This window comes from Heloderma suspectum, chromosome 1 (genome assembly GCF_057233095.1).
Source record: "Heloderma suspectum isolate Gila_16-S chromosome 1, 16-S_ref, whole genome shotgun sequence".
In the NCBI taxonomy this organism is placed as follows: Eukaryota; Metazoa; Chordata; class Lepidosauria; order Squamata; family Helodermatidae; genus Heloderma; species Heloderma suspectum.
The window spans coordinates 424,864,187-424,891,378 of NC_139458.1; the positions used below are offsets into that span (position 1 = coordinate 424,864,187).

Below are 27,192 nucleotides of genomic sequence, written 5' to 3' on the forward strand. Positions count from 1 at the left end.
AAATATGCAGAACAGCCACTTGGGCTTCTCTGCATACCTTTGCCAAACACCACATCTTCTTAGCAGACACCACGTTTGGTAGACAGGTCTTGCAGAGGGGTCATGTCCAGTGAATGGTACAGTTCGATCCCTCCCAGGGGGTAATACTGCTTTGTCACATCCCAAAGGTCTTGGAATGCCCTCAGGAAGATACAGAAAACAGGAATTCATGGTAAGAAACTTTCCTTTTTGTTTTGTTAAGGATGCTTCTTGACAGCTAGAGAAATATTATATTTGGGAGTAAATCCCTTTAGCAGCAGCCTACCTGAATTGAGCTGTACAGCTAGATATTTCACATGTTTGTGGGAGATTATATCCTCACCTGATCTGCTCAGCAGCACCTGAAATGATTCACTATAGCTGCCACATAAGCCTTTGTGATGAGTTCAGTAAGCCTGTGGAACATATGGACCTGCATTCTATAACCTGGTGCCCACCAGGTATGTTGGACTACAACTTCCATCATCCCCAGTCAACATTCTTATACTGGCTGGGATTGATGGGATGGCTGACATAGACAATACTTCCCGATCCTCTTCCTTTCTTTGCAAGCCCCATATTCTGTTGGGCAGTGATTCCCAGATAGGGGGTTGGAACTCTTATCACAAGATGGATTGACAGGCAATTAGCAGTGCCATTTGTTTGGCTCAGTAAGGTACAATTGGTTTGGCACAATAAGGTATTTGATTTAGCCCAGTGATTGATTGGTGGGTACCTATTGCTGTAGCATTGTTGCAGCTAAGCAGGTGTGGATGCAATCTGTGGCTAGATAGGAAACTTCTCTAAGCTCTTCTGTGCTTTCTTTGAAAGCAAGTACTTAGTTCTTAAGTTATATAGTCCCTATAAAGGAAGGAAATGGTGTTTGATATATTTTAATTCACCTCTCGATATTTTCCATTTGGTGACACTGGGGAGAGGAGTCGCAAAGAACCCAATAACAGGGTGGATTCCATAGCATAGACAGCTGATAAGACCCCTTTCTAAAAAATATTAGGAATACATTGTAGACAGACCTACACAAGCTGTGTTTACAGGGGACTTAGCATTGTTTCAGTGTGAAACATCCAATTTGATTATTATCAGTTCCTTGACTTAAAATTTGCAACAAGTATTGTGTTTATCACATTTCAGTTCAAGATTTCATGAACTGAACACCTTTCATGTTGTGAATTGCTTTTGTACAGCTGATGGGAAATGTTTGGCATCAATTGGGTTAGATGATAATCACACCATTGTACTCTGGGACTGGAAAAAAGGAGAAAAGATGGCAGCAGCCAGGTAAGAACATTGTTGCAATGACACAATCTCTAACAGTCTGAGTTGTGTGCTCTTATATATACTGTCAAGCGAGAATTGTAGGATCCTTTTCAGGAGTTGAAAAAAAAGCCCACACCTTAGACTTGTATAGATGTTTTTCTTAATGCACAGATGTTCTTCTCTGTGTATATCAGTAGCTACATCCCTCTGTGTGCCAGATTCCATGCACTGGTCAGACCATGGGCACCGAGGCCTACGCACAAGTGTGCTGGCGTAATGTATGGAGTGTGTGTGTGTGTGTGTGTGTGTGTAGAGGGGGCAGCATCATGCACACTGTCTCTGGCTACACACATTGAAGGTGAGAATAGGGTTCATTTTTTCTGGTCTCATGCTCATGCTATTCTCACCTTTGGTGCATAAACCTCTGAGCACACATTCTGATCAACAAGTTGAGGTTGGGCATACAGAGGAAGCAGGGCCTCCCACCCCAATTGTGATTCCACACTCATTTTTATAGTACATGTTTGCATCTTTGCAATTTCCATGCCCCCTGTAAATCTGCTCCTGTAGGCTGGAGGACGTTTGGGCATCGTGTGAGGAGTGTATAGGGGTGGGGGATGCAGATGGAATGGGCAGTTGGTGGAAATCCCCACCCCCCTTACATGAACAGAAGAGCAATTTAGGATCCAAGGTGCTGTGTCAAGGCAGAATATTTCCTTGTATTCTTCTGTTGCTTGTTTATGCATTTGAATGCATTTGAATGACATGAGCTATATCTGCCCTCCTGCTGTGTATGATGGTGTGCTGCAGTACAGATTCCCACTTGGAGTACATCTGCCATACAGTTTTAGTGGTGGAGTTTCATTTGGTATAAACAGATCTGCAAGTCTCTCCTGTTCATGCCAGGCCACCTGATCTAGCCCCACTCTCATCTTCCCCAGCCTAGGGGGTGTCTCCATGAGCGATTTACTCGGAGCATGTTTTATTTATTTTATTTTATTATTAAATTTATTAATCGCCCATCTGGCTGGTCACCCAGCCACTCTGGGCGATGCACAACACACAATAAAAACAGTTCAAAACAATAAAATTCTACAATAAAAACATTTTCTAAAATACCCTAACCCACCCCAAATGCCTGCCTGAACAACCACGTTTTTAATGCACGACGGAAGCTCATTAAAGAGGGGGCATGACGGAGTTCCCTAGGGAGGGAGTTCCACAGAGTGGGGGCCACCACAGAAAAGGCCCTCTCCCTCGTCCCCACCAGTCTAGCTGTCCTGGCTGATGGGACAGAGAGAAGGCCATCCGAGGCTGATCTTGTTAAGCGGCCTGTCTGGTGCTGCTGGAGGCGCTCCTTAAGATAGGCTGGGCCGGAACCATATAGGGTTTTAAAGGTCAAAACCAACACCTTGAATTTGGCCTGGAAAACAACTGGTAACCAGTGCAACTCCTTCAGCACTGGAGTGATGTGATCTCGCCGGCGGCTGCCTTTAATCAGGCGAGCCGCCGCGTTCTGTACCAGCTGCAGTTTCCGAACCGTCTTCAAGGGTAACCCCACATAGAGCGCATTACAGTAGTGTAAACAAGAGGAGACCAGGGCATGTACTACCGATGGGAGCAGATGTTGAGGTTGTTAGGGATATATGACCTCATGGCCATCCATCAGCCACCCTGGAGCTTACCAGGGAAAAATTGGATTTCCTGAGACTGCTTAAAGTCTGATTATTTTCCTTAAGTCAGGTTCTCAGTTTAGTTGCTGTGTGCCCCGACCCCTACATTTAGCTTGGGTATGCTAGCCCTGCCCAGGGGTGTGCCTTTTTCTGTGACCCCGGTTAAGGGATGTTTCCTGTCCCTGTGTTTCTCAGCACAAACCAGTTAGCGTCTACTCAGAAGTAACTCCCATTGTGGTCAATGAGGCTTGTCCCCTGAATGCACCCACCAGAGATCTCCCTCAATTGAAATAGCACATTTTAAAGCACTAAAGGCTGTAAAACACTTTCTCCAAGCTGCGATTCACCAGCGTTTAGTTTATTGCCTTCGGAAGTAACTAATTCAGACCTTTGTTCCTGTGCAGCATCGGGTTAGAAAAGTAGCTGGTTTCCCCTCCCTACATTTCCTCTCCGTCTTTCCCAGCGCAAACATATCTGTGTCTACTCAGAAGTAACTCCCATTGTGGTCCATGAGGCTTGTTCCCGAAATGTGCACTGAGATTCCCATGAATTGAAATAACACATTTAGAGAGCCTTGTTGTTGAAGCTTAAATTGATTGCAGCAGGGTAGCTAGAACACTGTGTTCTGGAAAGGATTGTTTATTTAAGGAAGTGGGGGGGGGCAGGGGAATGAAAGAGAATGAGATTGTTCCTGTCTCCCCTGTATTTCCCAACACAAGCAAATTAATGCCTACTCAGAAGTAACTCCCATTGTGGTCAATGAGGTTTGTCCCCTGAATGTGGGGGAGTCTCTCTTCTCAAAGGAGAAAGGAGGGGGGGTCTCTTATTGGTTGAGCAGCCCCTGCCAGTCAGATGATGTTTATTCCACACACACCCTCCCCCCTCCCCCCCCCATGGAAGCATGTTCTATGAAGCGACTTTTACTGATGTAATACACTCTCTCGTGGAGCCCTGTGCAGAGCAAAGCTGGCTCTTTGAAAAATCCAGGTAAGCCATGATTGTGTCAGGAGCGCCCTTGCTGCCTCCTGAAATCCTCAAGTAGCCCAGAATCAACACGCAGACAAAAGGGCTCTTTTCCAAGGCTTTATTTCCATTCAACCTAATGACGCTTACAGATGCTAATTGCCTTAGCTTAAGAGGAAAACTTAAGAGGGAGCAGCCTACCAGAGGATTCTAGCCTTAGGGAGTCAGTTGGTCTCCGTTTGGAGGGAAAGGGCAGAAAGCCTCTGAACTTAAGGGCTAGGAGGAGAGAGTCCACCCCTTTCCCGTAGGGCCTTGGGGCACAGCTGTTGTTGTCGCGCCAAGCGGGCTGAGCACCTCCTCTCGGCACCTGCAACCTCTCGCTTGTCCTGGCGCCTCGTGTCCTGAAGCTCCAGTTGTACCTCCCTTTCCCTGCCAGCGTCAGCGTCACTGTCACTGTCAGGAATGTGAGCAGGGAGGGACTGTCCCTCCAGCTGCACCTCTGAAGAGCGAGCGGGTTCCTCTCCCACAGTTTCTATCTCTTCCTCAGAATCAGAACTGCTTTGGGTCTCTATGGGCTCCAATCCAACCCTGACAGATTGGCTTCTCCTTCTGTCATGAAGGACACCCCTCTGTCATGAAGGACACTCCCCTAAACTTATAGAATCATAGAATAGTAGGGTTGGAAGGGGCCTGCAAGGCCATCGAGTCCAACCCCCTGCTCAATGCAGGAATCAAAGTTGGAGCATCCCTGACAGATGGCTGTCCAGCCTCGTCTTGAACGCCTCCAGTGTGGGAGAGCACACTACCTCCCCAGGTAATTGGTTCCATTGTCGTATTCTTATAACAGTCAGGATGTTTTTCCTGATGTTCAGCCGGAATCTGGCTTCCTGTAACTTGAGCCCATTCTTCTGTGTCCTGCATTCTGGGATGATCGAGAAGAGATCCTGGCCTTCCTCTCTGTGACAACCGTTCAAGTACTTGAAGAGTGCTATCATATCTCCCCTCAGTCTTCTGAGTAAATGAAACTTGAATAAACTTGTCATGGAGACACCCCCCTAAACTTGAATAAACATTTTCTAGAGATTCTTTTATTTCTTTTGCTGTTTGGGAGCTTAGCTGTTAACCCAGAAAGGTCTAAGAAGCTTTTGTAATTGCTTGAAGGGTCAGAGTATCAGGAAAGAGTTTGGTCCTATATCTGATTGGTTTTCTAATGGATGCTCTCATTTCAGCTATTAAATTATATTTTCCTTTTTATAAAATAAAAGAATGTGTAGCAGTGTTCAGGCAAACCATGGGTGAACACAGTACATTTGGCATACATTTTACTGAGGTGTAGTAGACTTTTGACATTAGTATAAAATCTTTATCTGAAATCTTGCATGCAGTTGAACTCTGCTCTATGTTGGTCCAAAACAACTGGATACAGCACACCAGTGTCTCAATGGCAGACTGAAAGCTAAACTAGATGTCATAGCAGTCAGGATCAGATCTGTGCCAAATCCCTACAAAGCAGGAGGCAGGGAGCTTTAAAGCAAAGCATAAGTAGGTAGGTAGGATGAGCTGAAGCCTTCCCTGACTCATGCTTTCTGAAACACCCTTTTAAAAGCCCCTCCCCCCCAAGATAGGGCTCCATGACCAGACGTAACCAAGAGAAAACAGCTTTTTATAAAAGCAGTTGGAGAAGTAGGGCATGATTCACCCCCAAATTGTCACAGCTGCCCACATGTGGACAGATTGCTCAGAGCCGTTTCCTACACCTCCTCAGCATGTGTGCAAACCGTAACACACATTGTCATTACCAGAAGTGGAAGGTCCGTGCATGCCTCACTATCTTCATGCTTCCCTCCCTTTCATCCAAATGTAAGTAACTTGAGCTCTGAACTGTGTAATTTGCACTCAGGCCAAAAGGGAGGGTCAGGTTGGATTTTGGAAGGCGTTCACAGCCCTCCATTGCCTAGGCACTTCAGTGAATACACAGCAAGCAGGGGAAGGGTGTTGTACCCCATGCAGTTCCTCTTCTGCAGCCACATGTATCTAATTTTTAGTTTAATATTGGATGGCCTTGAGCTCTCTCACCCTCTTAAAAATACTTCTGGGGTCCCTGCACTTGGAGATGGATAATGCTCTTTCTTCTTAAAATGAAAGCAGAATATTCAGAGAAGTGGCCTGGGATATTCCGGGGGCGGGGGCAGAGCCCTGCAACTTCTCTCATCTATCTGGCTATGAGTTTGATAAATTATCACAAGTCTTCTAATGGCCCATATTGTAATAACTTACAACTGAGCATGGCAAATCACATCACCTGCCCAAATAAGTATAACGTGAATTAATCACGAACTATCTTTGAGGCCTTATTTCTCTTGGCTTATCTGTTCTTTGAAATACTGTTTTAATTTTCACCCTTCTAATTGTCAGTCTAATGTGCTTCAATTACTTATCACAGATCTTCCAGTCTTCCTTCTGAGATTGCTTAAATAATTAAAGCTGCTTGCTTATCACCTAGTGGTTTAAATGCTACCCTTTATAGCTTTCTTAATTAATTTGATCAGTGTTGCCCTTTCTCATGTTATGTCTTGAATTTACTGAAATGCTGCTGTATTTTTCCCAACCCCATATGAATTCCCTGTAAGATATATGAAACTAGATTCCTTAATATTTACTCAGTGTAGGGAAGGTTTGCATCACTCTAATATTTAGGCCAAGTCCAGCAACATGATAGACCAAAATAAATACAATCAATTAATCAATCCATCAATCAATCAAGTGAATAACTGGTGTGTCCAACCAGCATATAAAAATATAAGAAAAACACACAGAAATCAAATCACAAGACCATTATGATAATTATAATGGTAAGAAAATGTCTGTAAATCACATATATATGAAATCCAACAAAGTTATACACGTTACAACAAATCCATCTCAATATGATCAGCGTGACCCGGCCACACCACATTGTTTATTTATTTTTATTTGTTTACAATATTTATATACCGCTCCTCATCAGAAGATTTCGGAGCGGTGAACAACATGATAAAGAAATCGTTATAAAAAACCCTTCTGAATCCACTTTATATAGCAAGTCCTTGAGGTATTAGACCCCCAAATAAGTTAAGAGCTAAAGCAGGGGTGTACAAGCTTTTTGGCCCTGAGGGCCACATGTGATGCTGGTTCAAGTATTGGGGGCCACACGTACACATACTTGTGCACATATACACACATGCACTCACACGTATCCATGCACATACACACACACATCCCAACGATCTGTATGAGGATCTCTGGAGGAGGGACTGGAGTGTACAGGCAGCAGGGAATTTGGCAGTGGTGGTGTTGTCAGAGCATCCTTGCAGGGCTGCCATAAAGGCCTTTGGGGACTGCAGCTTGTGCACCCTTGCACTAAAGAGTTCACAGAGTATGCCCTTAAAGAATCAGACCCTGGTAGATTTTACCATTCCTGTTAATTCTGTGGGTCAGTAAAATAAAATACGTAACTAGTTCTATGTGGCACTTTTTATCATCTTGATGCTCATGAATATATGAATGCACAAGATGCAAGCTACCAGCCCCCCATTGAGATTTGTTGAACTCTGCTCAGTTTATTTTACGTTTTTTTTCCTAACCAGCTTCACAAAGCTTTGGAAGCCAACTGGATAATTCTAGTTTGTATCCTGTTGCCTTTTCATGGACAAATGTGTAGCAGTTTTACAGAATTAATAGGACTGGAGAAATGTACTGGGGAGTGATCCTTTAAAAGATTTACCATATGAATCCAGTAATAATGCAATATTGATTTTACTGTATGAGGAGAGTTTTACTCCTTTAGCATTTACTGCACAAACTGGATTCAGCAGTGTATAATATGTCATAGATTATATTGATCATATTGAGATGGATCTGTGATAATTCTGCAGGCTGTGATAACTTCTTAGGCTTTCTTCACACAGCACTTTTATCCTGCAATTGAGATTGCTCTTTCACAGAAATTTGCGGGCCCTTTACGTGACGCCATGATCATCCAAGGCGTCTCCTGCACAACGTGAAAAGAAGAAAAGTGGCAAGAAGAGGAGTGAGATCAATGAAAGATAATGGAAGACTTAGATATGGGGAGAAGGAGGGGGAAAGGGGAGGGAGGAAAGGAAGCGGGTGAAAAGGGGAGTCATCGTGATCCTGCATTTAAAACGGAAGCAGAAAGACTGGTTTTAAATGCAGGATTTTAGGCTGGTGTAGAGATGCCCTTAGACTATGTCAGAGAAACTATTCTCCCAGAATGGCTTGCCAGTGGCTCTTAATTTAGAGTTCTTCAGAGACTGAGCTTAAAGGAATATTTTAATATGTGGGTTTTAAATACTTTTGGGTGTAGATCAGCAATAATATGGATGTAGACATACATTCACTACGATGTGCACTAAATTTCTCTTCCATGTTCTGTCCTGTAATAGTAACAGATGTGTCAGAGCTAAAATACAGGGCTTTTGCTGTCACATCATAAGACTTGCTTGTCAGTCAAGAAACCCCCAGTCCCTTTCATTTTACTGTATTTTTCATTTCTAGATGTTACAATTAATCCCAAACTAGTTTTTTGCAGGTGTCCTTTAGCACCACCACCCCCAACACACACACACCTTACAATGCTCCAATATTGCAAGCATAGACAATTCATGTATGCTTTACTTTTTATTGTATTGCAGGGGTCACAAAGATAAGATATTTGTAGTGAAATGCAATCCTCATCATCCTGATAAACTGGTGACTGTTGGAATGAAGCACATCAAGTTTTGGCAACAAGCAGGTACTATCTTAGGTTGAAAAATTAAGTTTCATCTTCATCAAGGGCCATTTCATGCTGTTTACAAGTCCACCAGTCTGAACTGTCCTCTGCCGTGCCTCTGCCTGCAGTCATGTCTACAGTCAAGGAAGTACCAAGGATGTGAAGTGTAAGCTAGGGTGTCCCTAGATGACAGCTTCCCAGTGAGGTTTCTCTGATGGCTATGACAATTCTTCGAACCACCACGTTCGTGGGAAGCTTCTGGTATCACTAGAGAGGTTTTGGGCCATATGGTATGACCTCCACATCTCCATCTCCAGGAGCATATAGCATGGAGAACACAGCACGAAAGCATTTGGGTATGTGTGAAGTAGCCCAGAATCTACAGGCCACTGAATGTTCTAGCCATCTTTAGTTGAGCAGAACACATTCAAATGCAGTAACACATTTTTACAAGTTCTTTCACACAACACAGTACTATCACCAGCACTGTCTAGCATTGCAGTGAGTGGGACCCACTAGTTAAAAAAGAACAGGAAGGATGTGTTTTTATTCCTTCAGCAGATTTTTTTAACATTAGTATTGCTTAGACTTCAATGCTCCTAGGTTTAGAATTTCCTCCACAAAACGGTCTTATAACCAGAGCTATACATGCTTGCTTCTGGAAGTACATGCTACTGGAACTTAATTCCAAGTGAGTATGCTTAGGCATGAGGCATTAATATGATACAGGTGTCAGAATCTGTACCTCTGTAGGTACACTCCACAGACACTTGAACAGGTATATTTGTAATTCAGGTAATCTAATGGCCTTGGCTGAATTTACATGGAGTTTTTACGCCAGTTCTACTGTGTCCCAATGTTGATAGTGTCAGATGACACATGCCGTTCTCTTTAGCCAGTGTGCTGTTTCTAGCTCTAAAATCTGGTGTTTCTGAAACTGCTTTTCTGATGGATTATCCTGTCACGGCACTTTGATGGCGCTTTTGGGGTCTGCGTGAGCTGAACTGCCCTTGCTGCAGGTTGCTGGAGCAGTGCTGATTAGAGGAAGGGAAAGTGGTGGGGGTGGGCATGGGGAGAGCAGAGTCATGACTACCCAGAAGTAACTTCAAATTGCAGTTCGCTCAGTACAGGAGCAGAGGGGTTGGGAGAAAATTATATTATAACTACAGGCAGTTGTATATTATATGTCCCATTATATAAAATATATTATATTGCGTGTTGTTATAATATAATATTATTATATTATAACAACAGGCAATATAATATAACAATTATACTATTCATTGAGCGCAGAAGTGGGGAGTGGGAGTGGTGGAGAGCAAGCCTGTCATTTTAAAACTACGCATCCCTCCTTGGAAATAACTCATCCTCTTTTGCAATTCACTGCCCGCAGGGGGCGGGGGGAAAGTGGCAGAGAGCAAGCCTCAAACAGCTGGAAAGGGAAGGAATGGAAGGAGTTAATCTTCCGCTTCTCCCTATCTCCCTGAGATTAATTGGAACAAGAACTGTAAGAACTGCAATGAGAAAACTGTAAAGAAGTGTTTTTCTGAATTAAACACTGCTCCTGGATGAATGTAGCAGATGATCATTATTATGCTTGCATTTTTTTCCTTATTCTACTTACCTCTGTGTAAAGCTGTTACTTCCACAGGATGTAATGGGGATAGGAGCCATCACTGATAACAGAAACAGGAATATCAGCAATTTATAATCATGACTGTTGGTCTGTTATCACAATGCAGGTGGTGGCTTTACCTCCAGACGTGGCATCTTTGGAAATATTGGGAAACAGGAAACCATGATGAGTGTTTCCTATGGACGAATAGAGGACCTGGTTTTCTCTGGATCTGCAACAGGAGATATATACATCTGGAAAGAAATATTGTTGCTTAAGACAGTGAAAGCACATGATGGCCCTGTATTTGCTATGCATGCCTTAGACAAGGTATGTAAATCTTGTGTTATCACATATTACTTCTTTGGCTTTGGGATTTCACACTTCATTGCCCATTCCTTGTATTCACACAGTTACATTTTGGCTTCCTTGGGTTTGGAGGTCCAGAAATTATTAGCTAAACTGCAGCTGAGGCAGATGAGTAAGAAGGACATACATGGTGATACCAGGCCTTCTTCTAATAAGAATATAGGAATTAGCAACCTAAAGAACTAGTTATGAGGCACTATATAAATATCACAAATAAATAAATACATGGAGGGAGCATGTCTAGACAGTGGCTAGATGGCCATAGGATATGCTGTTTTAGGATATGCTGCGCTCCGAAGTCGGTTCCTGGAAATCCGACCTCCCCCCACTGCCTTGGAGGCAGCACGGAACAGCCCCATCCTCAGCGCTCGCAAGAGGAGCGCAGAGGGGCCAGAAAGGGGCGTGGCTCAGCTGCAAGCAGCTGTCTAGCAGAAAAAGCAGAGCAGGAGAAGCGTGGAGGGAATGATCCCCTCCGTGCTTCTCCTGCCCTGCTTTGGATAGGCGGTTGCCTCTGAGTTCAGAGGCAGCCACCTATCTAGATAGGGTTGCGCCCTAAATAACCTTGCTGGATCAAATTAAAGATCCATCAAGCCTGTTTCCAGTAGGTGCCAGTAGGAGAGTTTAAAGATAGGTGGGATGTTTGTCCTCAGCATCTGGAACTAGTTATACTGCCTCTGAACATGGAAATTACAATCTTAGCTATCATAGCTAATAGCTATTGATAGACTGTCTGCAACGTTTTTTTGTAATCGTTCCCTCTATTTATAATGTTCAGGCTGTGAGTGCTGTCACTTATATAACTAAAGCAGCACCAACTACACACAAGAGGGAGGTATCAGCAGCCTTGGGGGAACCAAGGCTGCAGAAATAAAAAATCTATTTAGGGGAAAAAAAACCCTAATGGGGGGGATCCCAAGAACAGCATGCCCAGTAGCTATGGAATACTGACTGACTGTTGAGAGAGCAAATGGAAAACCAGAAGAAACAGCAATAAAATGGAGCGGCTTGTCCTTTAAAAAAACTTGTCCTTAAAAAATAACACATCCAAATGGATATCCATCGCAACATCACTTGGCAATTAATCTTGAAGTTCTTTGTGTTTGTCCTGAACCTACTGCTGTTCAATTTTACTGGATGACCCTAAGATTAAGGGCAGTATCCAAGTCAACACTGGCACTAACAGAAATTATGTAGCGCTAGTGTAAGTGACCTCTAGTGCAATGCCAATAGCTTTAGCTGGTGTGACAAGTTTTCTGGGGAAATCCATCATGCCAGCTAAAACTATTGCCGCGCTATAGGTCACTTACATTAGCACCACATAATTTACATTAGCACCAGTGTCAATTTGGATACTGTCCATAATGTTTTAGGAGACAGAGAGTAATTTCTTTTTTTGCATTCTCCACATCAATCACTAAAAAGAAATATAAACCTCTAGCATGTTCCCCCTTTGTCATCTTTTTCCCCCCTAAATTGAAAGGTCTCAAGTTTTCTTCATACAGTAGATATGTTCTCCCCTCTGAACATTTTAGTTGCCTTTTCTGTACCTCCTCCAGTTCTACAGTTCTTTTTGAGATGGTGTAATCATTAATTGCATCTAGAAATGTTCTTGCTGTCAAGACCAAAGTTTTCATTTATCCAGTCAAATCTCAGAGTAGTTGATTGAAGTCACCCATCATTTATAACAGGGCTGCAGAACCTCTTTCAACCCAAGGACTGAATTCCATTTCAGAGAATCCAGTGATAAGCCAAAACCCCCCAAAATGCCAGCATATTTTAGCGTAAAATTATTGCTACCAGTAATTATGCCTTAGGAGAGGCATTTCAAACTTTTAGAATGGGGAAAAAGTGCCCGAAAGCCAGAAAACCACCAGACAATTGGTGGTTAGGGGAAAGGGAGTGGAGCTAAGGGAAGGGGGCATGTACTCCTGGGGAATCCCAGAGCCTGAGGCTCTCTACCCTTGATTTACATGCTCTTTTCTTTTTTTAAAGCTTCCTGATTTCTTTCTTTATCTTCAGATCATCATCAGTTTTTGGATAAGAGGGATGATAATATCTTCCTAGTATAATATAGCTTTTTTTGACATGTAATTCTATCTGTAGTGATTTTCTAATTGATTTTCACTGGTTCACGATGTGGTTGTTGTCAGTATATAGCAATTCTGAAAATTCTACCTTGAAAACCTTGGACTTCACTCTCCAATTTAACCTTTTAAGTTTGACTTCCAAGACCACACACAGTTGCTTTTCCCAGTGTCTTTGAAATTCACATGTACCATATTGACTCTCAAACCCCCATTAGAGGACTACCAAGACAATTCATGAAGTTCACAAGCTTTGCACTGGCAAGTTGATTACCATTCATTCTTTTGGACTTTCAGGTCTGCAGAATTCCGTGAAACTTTAACACATCATGGCCTGAAGGATAGAAATAAGGGGTACACGTTTTCAGCATCTCTACTTTTCAAGTTCTGGATTTTTATTTTTAGGAAAACATAGGGAGCTGCCTTATAACATATCAGGTCATCTATCCCAGTATTGTCTACTCTGACTGGCAGCAGCTCTCCGGGGTCTCAGGCAGAGGTCTTTCATTTTACCGAATACCTCTTCCTTTTAATTGGGGATACCAGGGGTTGAACCTTGGACTTTCTGCATGCAAAGCATGTGCTCTCCCAGGAAGGTGTGATAGAAAAGTGTCTTCAGAAATCTGATGGGCTTATTAGGAGGGAACAGTTTGACTATAATTACAGTTGGAGGGGGTGTTCATTCACTTCATTGATGTTTCTGTCTACTAAAGACAGCTGGGATGATCCCTTCTTAATCCCCTCTGGTCTTGACCTTACACTCTGTGACCCAGGCTGCTTTGCTTTGCTGACTGTGTTTCTGGCTGATAGTACTGTTCTATACAGTGTTCAGAAATGTGCCTCAGCTACACCATGAACAAGAGAGCATGCTCAGTAGATCTTAAGGCAGGGTGGGCAGCGTGGTGCCTGCAGGTACCAATGCCCATGGACACTTTTCTTGGTACACACCAAGGTGCCTTACCCCTCCCACTTAACACATTTTCTTACTGGCAGCAGGGATCACTTCTAAGCAAAGTGAGGGTCTCCATCTGGGCATGTTTAGCTTTGAGAAGAGAAGGCTGAGGGAAGATAGGATAGCGCTCTTCAAGTACTTGAAAGGTGTTCACAGAGAGGAAGGCCAGGATCTCTTCTCGATCATCCCAGGATGCAGGACACGGAATAATGGGCTCAAATTACAGGAAGCCAGATTCCGGCTGAACATCAGGAAAAACATCCTGACTGTTAGAACAATACGACAGTGGAACCAATTCCCTAGGGAGGTAGTGGGCCCTCCCACACCGGAGGCATTCAAGATGAAGCTGGGCAGCCGTCTGTCAGGAATGCTCTGACTTGGATTCCTGCATTGAGCAGGGGGTTGGACTTGATGGTCTTATAAGCCCCTTCCAACCCTACTATTCTATGATTCTATGATCTGCTGCTGTCTTCATTTCCCATGAATGCCTCTGGGCTACATGATGGGGCTCAGAGACATTCTTAGGAAATGAAGACAGTGGGTGGCTACATGCCCAGCCACCAAGAAAAAGAAATGTAAAATATGCACTGAAAACTGTGGGTTCAAAGGCATCTCTTTGAAGACATCTCAAAGACAGTCTTCTCCCAAAAGAGGCTCTATGACCCCCCTGGCAAAGGCAAAGTACGGGCTGAAGGGTCAGGATTGCAGCTTGAGATTGATAGGCATATGGTCAAGGAACACCTAATTACTTTGAATGAGTTCAAATCTCCAGGGCCAGATGAACTGCATCCTAGAGTAATAAAGGAACTGGCAGAAGAACGGTCAGAACCACTGTCTATTCTCTTTGAGAAATCATGGAGGATGGGTGAAGTGCCAGATGACTGGAGGAGGACTGATGTTGTCCCTATCTTCAAAAAGGGTAAATAGGAGGAACCTGGGAACTACAGACCAGTCAGTCTGACAACAATCCCTGGGAAAATTCTGGCGCACATGATAAAGCAATCCATCTGTAAGCACCTTGAAAACAATGCCGTGATTCCTCAAAGCCTATATGGATTTGTCAAGAACCAATCCTGCCAGACGAACCTGATCTCATTTTTTGATCAAGTAACCTCCCTTGTAGACTGTGGGAATGCTGTAGACATCATATACCTCGACTTCAGCAAAGCTTTCGACGAAGTGCCCCATGATATCCTGATGAGCAAACTAGCTCAAAGTGGGCTAGATGAAACAACGATCCGGTGGATCCACAGTTGGCTACAGAATCAGACTCAAAGAGTGCTTATCAATGGGATCTTCTCAAACTGGGGAGAGGTAACAAGCGGGGTACCGCAGGGCTCAGTCCTGGGCCCAGTGCTCTTCAACATTTTTATGAATGACTTGGAGGAGGAGGTGCAGGGAATGCTGATCAAATTTGCAGATGACACAAAATTGGGCGGGATAGCTAATACCTTGGAAGACAGAAACAAAATTCAAAGTGATCTTGATAGACTGGAGCGCTGGGCAGAAAACAACAGAATGACATTTAATAGGGATAAATGCCAAGTTCTGCACCTAGGAAAAAGAAACCAGATGCACAGTTACAAGATGGGAGATATGTGGTTCAACAACACTACAAGCGAGAAGGATCTTGGAATTGTGGTAGATCACAAGCTGAATATGAGCCAACAATGTGATGTGGCTGCAAAAAAGGCCAATGCCATTTTGGGCTGCATTAATAGAGGCATAGCTTCCAAATCTTGGGAAGTACTAATTCCCCTCTACTTAGCACTGGTTAGGCCTCATCTGGAGTACTGTGTGCAGTTCTGGGCACCACACTTGAAGAAGGATGCAGACAAACTGGGGAGGGTTCAGAGGAGGGGGGATCAGGGGACTGGAAACAAAGCCCTATGAAGAGAGACTGAAAGAACTGGGCCTGTTTAGCCTTGAGAAGAGAAGACTGAGGGGAGATATGATAGTGCTCTTCAAGTTCTTGAAAGGTCACAGAAAGGAAGGCCAGGATCTCTTCTTGATCATCCCAGAGTGCAGGACACGGAATAATGGGCTCAAGTGACAGGAAGCCAGATTCCGGCTGAACATCAGGAAAAATGTCCTGACTGTTAGAGCAATACGTCAATGGAACCTATTTCCTAGGGAGGTAGTGGGCTCTCCCACACTGGAGGTGTTCAAGATGAGGCTGGACAGCCATCTGTCAGGGATGCTCTGACTTGGATTGCTGCATTGAGCAGGGGGTTGGACTCGATGGCCTTGTAGGCCCCTTCCAACCCTACTATTCTATGATTCTTAGCGTGTTGTGGCTGAGACCCCATTTCTGCCTTTTTCACAGTCGTTTGGGCAAATTGTTTGTCCTTTGTGACTAGCCATGCCTCCCATAGCAGCCATTTTGTGCACATGACAGTTTCTCAAATTCGCTTAGCCACAGCACTACAGACATTGGTTATCTCAAAATTGGATTACTGTAATGTGCTGTATGTAGGACTACCCTTGGGCTTGGTCCAGAAGCTGCAGCGAGAGCTTTTCTACATGAGGCATTTATTGTGCACTCATGATTCCTTACTCATAGTTGTTTACCGGTTCTTTAGATGACAACATAATCCTCTAGTTTAATTTCTGTTTTTTAAGAGCACTTTCCCAGGTTTTTTTAGAGTGGGGAAAATGGGGAACTATTTCTGAAATTGAAAGAAAAGGTATTTTCCTACTTGTGTATTTGCACTATTCTGCTATAGCACAGTGCCACCTATAGGTTATGTAGCAGAAAATCAGGAAAGGAAAAGCTGTTTGTGTAGAGCTTTGGTCTCAATTCTTCAATGAAACCGAAAGTAGATACAATGACTCATATAAAAAAGCTGCTAGTGCAGAATGCACTGGTGAGGCTACTAACTGGGGCCTCTCTCCAACAGCATGCTGCTAATAGAACGGCACTGGCTGACAATAAGCTACCAGGCCAAGTTTAAGGTAATGTTGTTAACATATAAAGCTCTAAACAACTTGGGACCAGGTTACCCTAGGGAGTGCCTCAACCCTTATGTCCCTGCCTGACGATTGCATTTTATGTTTACTGCTTTGATACCTCTGCGGGAAGCAGAATATAAATTTGAGAAATAAATATGCCAAATGTACCCACAGACTCAGAAAGGATGCCTACCCCCGTCTTAAAGTTAAGATCGTAAGAAAAAAGGTAGGTTGCATGAAAGAGAAAGTGTCAGCACATGCAGCTTTTCCTAACATTGTAGTAGCACTAGCAGAAGAAGCTGCACTTCGCCAAATTCTCTCTTCTTGGCACTTATTAAAGGTGCCGGAGCTCATCAGTTCCATATGAATCTGGTAGTTCTACTAATATCCCTCAAAGGAAATCTGGCCAGGTTATCTTGCCGCTCATGGCTGCTTATTGTTTTATTACCAAATTATTAGCATTTCCTAGACACGCGTATTTAGGCCCTGGACCACTGCAGACTGTTTAGCTTAGGATTTGTTACCATAAATGTAACTGACGTCAGTGCACTTCCTTTCGATATTAGATGTTCCCACGGTGGTCAGTACTCATCAGAGGGGGGAATGCACATCTATGAAAAATAGTTACGATAATGTACACCGCACATGAAGCAAACTTCATTCTGTAACCCATTGTCATATGGGCACACTTTCTTTATCACCCAGCTCTTTGATGTTAATGCATTAAGTAGATTTATAAATGTGGTTTTTTTTGCAGGGCTTTGTGACAGGTGGGAAGGACGGTGTGGTGGCACTTTGGGATGATACATTTGAGAGGTGCTTGAAGACATATGCCATTAAAAGAGCAGCGCTATCGCCTGGCTCTAAAGGTACAATTTATCTGTGAGCTGGAAGAGACTGCTGTTGCCACACATCCTTGTTCGCACATTCACATGAGCATGCATGTGTATATATGTAATGATGAACATGAGACAATAGCGACCTTTGCCAGAGGTGTGTTGTGCACACAGCAGATTTATGCACAGCTCTTCAACAAAGCGGGAAATAGCTACTTCTAAAGTGGGTAAATCTAATGGTTGGAGCATTTCATGATTGGGCCATAGTTCCTGCCAAGGCTCCTGCCAAGGCTCTGGATTGGGTCACCAGATGTTGCACAACAATTTCTATCATCCCCTGAAAGCATGGGCAATGGTTGGGGATTATGGAAGTTGTAGTCCAACAGCATCTTGGCTCAACGTTAGGAAAGGCTGGGCTAGAGTGTTGGGGAGACCCAGTTTCAGACCCCTGTTCAGACCTAGATCTCAGAGATCTTGAACCAGTCACTATCTCTCGGTCTAACTTACTTCACACCATTGTTGTGAGGATGAAAGGGGGAAGGGGTATGTATGCCACCCTGAGCCCTTTGGAAGAAGGGCAGGATAAAAATATAATATTGTTGCGGCACTCTTGCATTTTGCTGCCTCTGTATGATGGTAGGCACCATGCAGAGAGGAAAAAGAGTGGCTGTGAGGCATCTAAGCCACATGTGGAAACCACCTTCAGTGTCTCGTTCATCATTTATGTAAGAGTAATACTCCCTTCCCTAGATTTTACATTAATTTGTGGATCATTTTAAAAGCTGAGGCAATGCGTGGTAGTATATGGGGAGGCTTAGTTTTGGTTTTAAAATCAAGACATTTGAATTAAGGTGTTCTTTGCCCTCCCACTAATCTTCCAGGGTTGCTGTTGGAAGACAATCCATCCATCCGTGCCATCACCTTAGGACATGGGCATATACTGGTAGGAACAAAAAATGGAGAGATCCTTGAAATCGATAAAAGTGGACCCATGACTCTGCTTGTGCAGGTACTATGACTTGTCTTATACACCAAGAGATACATGAAAGGACACACAGCATTTCTACACTTGCTCACTTTTATGCTAACTTTAATTTTGTTTGCTAATTAATTTCCATCCAGCCCTCTCTACTTTTTTATGGTCATATTCCTTTAGCAGAGGGAGTGCTTAAAGATTGGGAAGTTGGGATACAGATTGGTTTGTTTCCAAATCTTACAAGTTACAAACTAAAAAGTCCCATCAGGACAGGCAGTTCTTTTTGTGCTTCTCAAGTATAGGGAACACCCCAAGATGTAATTGGGGTGGTAAAACACTGTTCCCAACCATGCTGCTTGTTATGGCTGCTGGGTAGAAGTCAGGACTATGACTGAAATATACTAAATAGTTTATGAAACCACTCAGTGAAGATTATTTACTTTAGTACACTGGTGGAAAAGGGGGAGAATAAATAGGGATAGTGGAGATCCCATTACTTGAATATTTTCTGCTGGTTTCCTTACTCTTTTTTTTAATTTCTAAATTAATTGGAAATGAATCCTAGCTTGGAATTAGAACACCGTTATACAAACTTTTTTTCTTTTGTACATCTCTCTTTTTCCTGTATAAACAGGGACACATGGAAGGGGAAGTCTGGGGTCTGGCAGCTCACCCTCTTTTGCCTATCTGTGCAACAGTGAGTGATGATAAAACTCTGAGGATCTGGGAACTTTCCTCCCAACACCGTATGTTGGCTGTGAGAAAGCTTAAGAAAGGTAAGTTTCATTCATTCCTGTGTAGGTAATGTAGTGCCTTTTTACTGTCCTGCCTCTGTTACATTTTACATTAGGACTGCATAACCTGTGATCAGTTAAGTCAAACATAGCCCACTAGCCATGTATGACAACCCACCAGGAGTTTGATAAATCTGGTTTTGTTTAGAACTGCACAAACAGGTTTGCCAAGCACCTGGCTGCTGGTACTACATGGCTCGTGGGTTGCACTTGGCATGATGGGTCAAAGTTGTGCAAGAGATTTTACATCTAAAATCTCGGATTCATCTGAATCTAAATGAGGGAAAAGGGCTTGGTTTAAAGCCAGTGACTTGCCCAAGGTCATTAAGGGTGCAATTCAATGCATGTTTAGGCAGAAAAAAGCTTTACAACTACCAGCATGCCCCAATTGTAGGACTTTTTTTGTCTAAACATGCCTAAGATTGTGCCCTAAGCTTCTTGAAAGTTAAAAAAAAAGTATTGGATTCTTTGTGGCAGGTAAATTTCAACACTTTTATCGTTCTGCCCTCCTTGACATAATCATGGAGACGTCTTGAAAATCTGTAGTTCCTTCTGATGTTTTATATATTTCTATTTTATAAATAAAGCAGAGTACTTGCAGAGATAAGTGCCACTAGCTTTAAATTTAAAAAAAAAGTAGAATGGGATCAGTGAAATGCTCAGAGGTGCTTCACCTCTGTTTTACCAATATAGCTAATCTTTAGGCCTAGTATCAGCACCTGGTATCCCACCAGCGCAGTCACCTGCCTTGGGCGCTCTCCAGGCCAGCCAGCTGAGCAGCCACTTCAATTTCCCGCTGTGGAGTGACCCTGTGTCAGGCACCTCAGGGCACTGTGGGAAATAACAACGATGGCTCCTGTCCTGACTGCCCTTGGAGTGCTTCTGCAAGGAAAGCCTGAGGGAACCCTGCAACGTACGAGGGATCCCACCAGAGGGTACTTAACTTTGCCTAGGGACCACTCAAAAGCTCTGGTGCTTCCAGATGAAGCTTTGATTGTGCAATCACCCTGCTTCATTCACAGAATATTATGGAGAGTTCAGATGACAGCGTCTTCCACTAGTAACTCTCCCATGCTTTCCCACCTTTTCTTCTGTCTTTCTTCTTACTACAAAATATCCGTTAAGGAGGGAAAGATGGAATAGCTGCACAATGTCTTTTGACTGGTAGCACTAGGAGCTGTCCATCTGGAAACACTCCTGGAGCCAACCCTATTCATACTGTATTAAGTACTCTGCTTTACAGCTTTTACACAAAGCAGTAAATAATTCAGAGACATTTATTTAGTCTGCTCTGACTGCTGCCTTCTTTGGCGTTGAAGCTCTAAACAGAAACTCTCTGAATATCTTTCTAGGTGGACGATGCTGTGCCTTCTCCCCTGATGGGAAAGCCTTGGCTGTAGGGTTGAATGATGGGAGTTTTTTGGTAGTGAATGCTGATACTGTGGAAGATATGCTCTCTTTCCATCACAGAAAGGAAATGATCTCTGACATCAAATTTTCTCGAGGTGCAGAACAAATAGCCATTTAAAATTGAAATGGAATGTTAAGTAATGGACTGATCTTAGGACATAATTCTCTAGAAATTTAGAAAGGCTTTTTTTGTTTTCCAGTGTGTTTCTAAATTTCCACTTACAAAGATCTCAAAAGCCATCACATGCCATACTTTCATGATATGTAGAAACTGAGCAAGCTTCAACACCCACCCACTAGCATATATACCAGCAACAAACTCGTTCTCCAAGTCTGGATCTTTATGTAGCAAAAATGGCACCATCTGCGTACAAGAGGGAAGTATCAGGAGGCTTGGAGGAACACCAAGGTTTGCAGAAGTACAAAAAGTCTTGAGGGGAAAAAACCTTTTTGTTGCAGGTCCGTCTTGTTCCTTCAGTAGGTGGACCACAAGCCACATCCCATTTTTCAGGCCTCTTCAACAGTTAACTCTTCCCTTCCAATCTCCATTGCTTCCATATATTTCTCTGCTGTTTGTAGTGGCCAATGCTATTCCATTTTCTGCCAACTGTCATACATGCACACACATAATATTACAGGGAAACATGGTAGCCACTATCCCAGCAAGTGAATCTTACTTACAGCTTTCAAGGCAATCAGTGAAGGGGCATGGCTTAACCCCACTCCATAGTTTGAGTAGTGCCACACTGTCATGTTCTTTCCTTTTGTTTTCTGTTTTTCCATAATTTCATAACTCAGTAAGTTCATAAAAGTTTTTCTATTGATTTGAAATAAAAAGAAAATAGCATGTGTCAAGTCATGTTTACCTGTATTTACTTGATCATCTTTCTTTTATAGATTCGGGAAAATATCTGGGAGTGGCATCCCATGATAATTTTGTAGATATCTACAATGTGCTTACCAGCAAAAGAGTTGGCATCTGCAAAGGGGCATCCAGCTATATCACACACATTGACTGGGATTCAAGAGGTAAAAAGCCTTGAATATCTAACCCACCACCAGTCATGTTTTGGTCAAACAGGTTTTGTAGGTTTTTGAAGCACTACAGAATCCTGTTTGACCAGGGATGAGATGTAGAAAAGGAAAATGCTATGGGCAATCACAGCTTTATAAAACCTAATTTAAAACTCTGAAAAACTATAATCTGTAATACAACCTAAAATACTAAAAAAATAAAGAGCAAGTGAATCAGTGTGTTCTATTGGACACAGTCTTTTTTTAATATACTTGAACCAAGCTTTCAAATTACCAAAAAAAAACCCCATTGTCCAGGCTAAGGTATCAAGAGCAAAAATATAAACAACTTTTTGCTTAAGAAATACTGTTTTTATCCATTTGCAAATTATGCAAATTTAATCAGAGGATAATTAAATAGACTAAAGCTCATATGATTAATCCATTAAATTGTATTTAAGCAAGTTGCAGCATAGATAAACTTTGTGGCTTGGGCCATCTAGATGAGTCTGTTGCTTTCGGAACAAGAGGAGATTTAAGACAGATCAAAGGAAATACTTCACGCAGTGCATAGTTAAACTATGGAATTTGCTACCGTAAGATATATTGATGGCCACCAGTTTGGATGGCTTTAGAAGGGGATTGGACAAGTTCATGATGGATAAGGCTCTCAACAGCTACTAGCCCTGATTGTTATATGCTACCTCCAGTATCAGAGGCTGTATGCCTATGTATACCAGTTGCTGGGGAACATGAGTGGGAGAGTGCTATTGCACTCATGTCCTAGTTGTGGGTTTCCCACAGGCAGCTGGTTGACCACTCTGTGAATAGGTTGCTGGACTGGACGGGCCTTTGGTCTGATCCAGCATGACTCTTCTTATGTTCTTAACAAATGAGTAAGAGTATCGGCTAGAAAAATGTCAGCCTATCTAATGATGTTCCAAGAGGATACACTAGGATTCCTTGTAATGTTCCAGAGGATGCTGGGCTGCAGCTCTTGGTTTGACGTGTTGTCAGATGCCAGAGTTGTGTTGAAGCATTTTCTGCTGTTTGTCTTCACCAAATGCTTATAATACTCTTAGGCTGCAATTCTATACCTACTTACCTGGCAGCAAGCCCCACTGAAATCAGTGGGACTTACTTCTGGGTAGAGATGCGTAGGATTGCACTGTTAACTTCATTACAGCATTGCACAGGTCTGAATATCTGGAAACTGATAGCTTTATAACAAGATTGCTTTGCACATTTATTCCCAAGTGTAAATAAGAAAGACTGGGCATAATAAAGCTAGTGATGTTAGTGGAAGAATTAAAAACTCGTGGATACATCCCATTGAAGAGTTTGGGATGCCATCTTGCCTATTGTTATCTTTCATATTGTAAACACTGGGCTATAGTCAGGTAAGCACAGAACAACAATGATTAAAATTACATAATTATATGAAAAGAGAGCTCACACTTCTTCCCATAGCTATGGGGTGAGCCTTACGTTGCAGCTGAAATGGCAGATGTTCATATCAACAAACTGAATGCTAGCTCAGTCATCAATCCTACCTCCTGCCTTATACTTCAGACCTGCTTTTCACCTTTAAAAAAACAGTTGTTCTTGAAAGTGGTGCATGGGCTACCATGCCTTTATCCATTCATTTGCTTTTTCCTCCAAGCTTTAATGCAGAAAGGTACATTTAGATGGAAAGCAGGGTGCTCCAGTGCTCTAAAAATGTTAACTCTACCCTCAGCCTTAGTAGAATCCAGACTTCATTTTTTTTTTTGGTGAAGAATGCATTTATCTTTGTAAGGGTTCGATAGCTTTTAGCCAGAGCTAAATGTAAAGGAAGTTCGACCTTCTTTTCATAAATAGAGAGAGAGAGAGAGAGAGAGAGAGAGAGAGATACTGTTGAGGCTCATCATAATACACTGTTTCTTTATGATCAAGGGAAGCTATTGCAAGTCAATTCTGGTGCCAAAGAACAATTATTTTTTGAAGCGCCAAGAGGAAAGAGGCATATAATAAGACCCACCGAGGTAGGAAGGAAACTAACTGAACGTTTAAATTTTATGTATTGTCATTTCCTTGCTTTCCGGAAGAGGGAGGGTTGTCTAATGTGCAGGTTGGAATACTAAGGTTCCTGTCTCACTTCGCCAAATTTAGAATGTTTCTGCCTGATCCCCAGAGTTGTCTTATACTAGAATCTCCCTGGCTCCAACCTTGACTGGGGGCAGGGGGAGACTTTTCATGGATGTAGGGCAGGGGTGCAGAACCTCAGGCCCACTGGCCAAATCCAGCCCACCTGGGACCTGAATTTGGCCCTCCAAACTTCCCCAGAAGGCCCCATCCCATTTCCCTGGCCCCACCCTCTTTCCCCCATCAACGGATTGTTTGGTGGTTTCCTGGCTTTGGTGCACTTTTCCACCCATTCTAAAAAGCTGAAATGCCTCTCCTAAGGCTTAGTTACTGTCAGTAACAGCTTTAAACTACAATACGGTGGGGTGGGGCTGTATTTTGGCTCTGCCCCTTTTGCTTTTGGCCCCACCCACCACTGGGATGCAGTCCCCAAGAATTTCTTCAAAATGGAAGTTGGTCCTCAGGCTGAAAGAGGTTCAACACCCCGATGTAGGGCAGTATCCCAATAGGCACATGTTCTGCCGCATGGACCGTCCAAATGTATTTGCATTAATTCAGGTGTTTGAAGAGGTGGGCCAAGGAATTTTTGTGGCAGCGGCGAGAGGCATTTTTAAAGTCTATCATGCGTTGTAGTGGGAAAAGGTAGTCGCAAATTTAGAACAATGTGTAACAAGGGAAGGAGGGGGCATCACTTGAACTGTGCTGTCACGTTTCCTTAGTGACATTCCTTTTACATTCCTTGTTTTCCCTTAATTCTCCCTTTTTCACATTACTTCCCATTTGCCTTAGGCACACGTTGAATGCACACTTACTTGGAAGTAAATTCTGTTTGATATCAATGGGACCTTCTTCCAGTCAAGCATAATTACAATCAGCTGTAGATCATTTCTGTACTCTACCTTTCTTTTCTGTTTTCCCCATGTCGTAGTGTTGGAAAGGTGTAAAAAACATTTCTTGTTACTAATTTTCTGTATTTGTCAATAAAAGGCATTCTTTTTATTGCAGAGTGTTATAATACATTAACATGTATACAGTGCAATCCTATACATATATACTCAGCAATAGGTCTCATTATATTCAGTGGGGCTTAGTCCCTGTAAAATGTGCATGGGATTACAGCCTGAGATGCATAGTTTTGGAAAGGTAGTTCTGCACAAGGGTGACCAATTATGGTAGGCAGGATGAGTGGTTCCAAAAGGCTTTTAAAAGTATGACCATGCACAGTTGCAAGGAAGATGAGTCAGCAAACACTCTGTAACTGGATAAGTGCGGGGGGGGGGGGGGGGCTGAACGCAACTTACAGCTGTATAGAAGACTACTCCCCAGCACATTTAATTACTTACTTGCCTGATTGACGTTCTTCTTCTCCATGCCATTGATCCACCACATCAACTTCCTGCACCAATGTAAATATTTTCTTGGTGCGTGGCAAAGAATCCCTGATTTACCTGGGTATTTGTGCGCAACCCCATTTTGGAATTCCAAGAGTTGTATTGGGCTGCTTTTCTGTGAACTGGATATAATGATACTTTTGTAATTGATAGAGTTGGGAGAATTAATTCCCTAGAAGATGTGAATTGCTCACACATTATATGGTTTCAATTTTTTCCCTTCCCAGATTGAGAGGATTGAATGGGACACCTGGACATGTGTCCTTGGTCCTACGTGTGAAGGAATTTGGCCAATGCACAGTGATGTCACTGTTATCAATGCAGCTTCTCTTACCAAAGATAGCACTCTCTTAGCTACAGGGGATGACTTTGGGTTTGTAAAGCTCTTCAGATATCCAGTAAAGGTAATGTACAATATTGCTCAGCTCTTAAAGTCTTTTTTAAAAATGTTTTTCAAAAGCGTGCTGGCAAATGGAGGAATTGTGTGTGACAAGGGAAAGTGGGAAATAAGAAAAAGGAATCATGGAAGATGTGAATTGCTCATGTTGCAGGGTCAGCATGCCAAGTTCAAGAAATATGTGGGTCATAGCGCCCATGTCACCAATGTCCGGTGGTTACATAATGATTCTGTGCTGCTGACAGTGGGTGGAGCTGACACTGCTTTGATGATCTGGACTCGAGAATTTGTGGGAACCCAAGAAAGCAGACTAGTTGACAGCGAGGAATCAGATACTGATGCAGAAGAGGATGGAGGTAAAGGGTTATTTGGATCACACATTTTGCTAGTTGAACTTGTAAATTTCATGAAATTTCTCCTATAGATGATACAGAATTTGTTTCCTGTTGATTTACTTAAGAGCCATTTCATACATTATGTAGAACAAGGTGGCAGACTGAAGTGGTAGCATTTAAACTGAACCGATTTAGAATGTAGGTAAGAGGGGTGGGTGATATATTTTGAACTCTCTCTCATGTAAAAAAACCCTTTCATCATATAGGGCTTCTCCAGATGGGGCTTTTATCCCACAATTGAGATTGGTTGCTCATGGAAGTTTACGGGTCCTTTACATGATGTCGTCACCGTCCAGGGCCTCGTGCTGGAGGGTGCTTTGAGACCATTTCCATGGCTTTATTTGCAACGGGGATAATAAGCTGTTTTAAAAATGGCAGTTTAAATCTAAGCATGTAATGACGGAGTTGCGCTATAACAGCAGTGCCATCTAGTGGCTGTATAATGAAACATATAGAACTTGCAGATAAAGGCAATTCCCAGAAAAAAAAAGAAAGCGCGTGTGAAGGAGCCAGTCTTAATCGTGCAAACAATCCAGAAGCAGAAGCCCTGCTAAAGTTGTGGAATAAAAAGCTTAGTGTGGAGAAGCCCACAGTAAACTAACATAGCAGGGGGAGAACTTTGTTTCACCTTTCTGCCTGTGGTGCTAATTTATTATATGCAGGGAGGCTTTTTCTGCATGGACCAGCATTCAAAAATATGGCCCACACCTGGACTCTCTTTACACTAAAGAAACCCCCGCAGTCCGCCTATTCTGGAGCCTTTCCATGTTTGTTGCGGGCACCCGGGCACCGACCACGTGATTGCTGAGAGAGGAAACTTAATTTTCTCAAGGTTCCATAGAACACAGTGAAACAGCACCATCTAGTGGCTGTTTTTATAGTGTAACGATCTGACTTTAAAACATGGTTCATTCGTTCTGGATCTTTTAAGAGCAAAATAACCAGGAAATACCTCTGGATGTGCCCTGGAGGTTAATGACATCATGAAAAGGACCCCCCTGAGTGGGCAGTCTCAATAGCAGGATAAAAGCTCCATGTCAATGAGCCCTTGCAGTCTAAAATTTTACAGTCCAGAATTTTACCAACTCATTTTGTGTAACATGTAGATCAGCTCTAAGCAAGCAGTAGTGTTGAATGATTAAATCTGCTTCGTAGTTAATGGGAGAAAACCTTTTAACCT

General features: G+C 42.8%; 1 protein-coding gene across 4 annotated transcripts in view; it reads left to right on the forward strand.

The window, feature by feature from the left end:
- EML6 (EMAP like 6) overlaps nt 1–27,192 on the forward strand; it is a 229,802-nt gene that overhangs the window by 143,304 nt on the left and 59,306 nt on the right. For all 4 annotated transcript variants that reach the window (XM_084829251.1, XM_084829252.1, XM_084829254.1 and 1 more), the window contains 11 exons: nt 1,224–1,317; nt 8,624–8,724; nt 10,446–10,648; nt 17,433–17,544; nt 18,393–18,520; nt 19,122–19,263; nt 20,634–20,786; nt 21,589–21,720; nt 23,641–23,729; nt 25,448–25,624; nt 25,772–25,973. In XM_084829251.1, the coding sequence (XP_084685377.1) occupies nt 1,224–1,317; nt 8,624–8,724; nt 10,446–10,648; nt 17,433–17,544; nt 18,393–18,520; nt 19,122–19,263; nt 20,634–20,786; nt 21,589–21,720; nt 23,641–23,729; nt 25,448–25,624; nt 25,772–25,973 (1,533 nt within the window). The remainder of the gene's footprint in view (nt 1–1,223; nt 1,318–8,623; nt 8,725–10,445; nt 10,649–17,432; nt 17,545–18,392; nt 18,521–19,121; nt 19,264–20,633; nt 20,787–21,588; nt 21,721–23,640; nt 23,730–25,447; nt 25,625–25,771; nt 25,974–27,192) is intronic.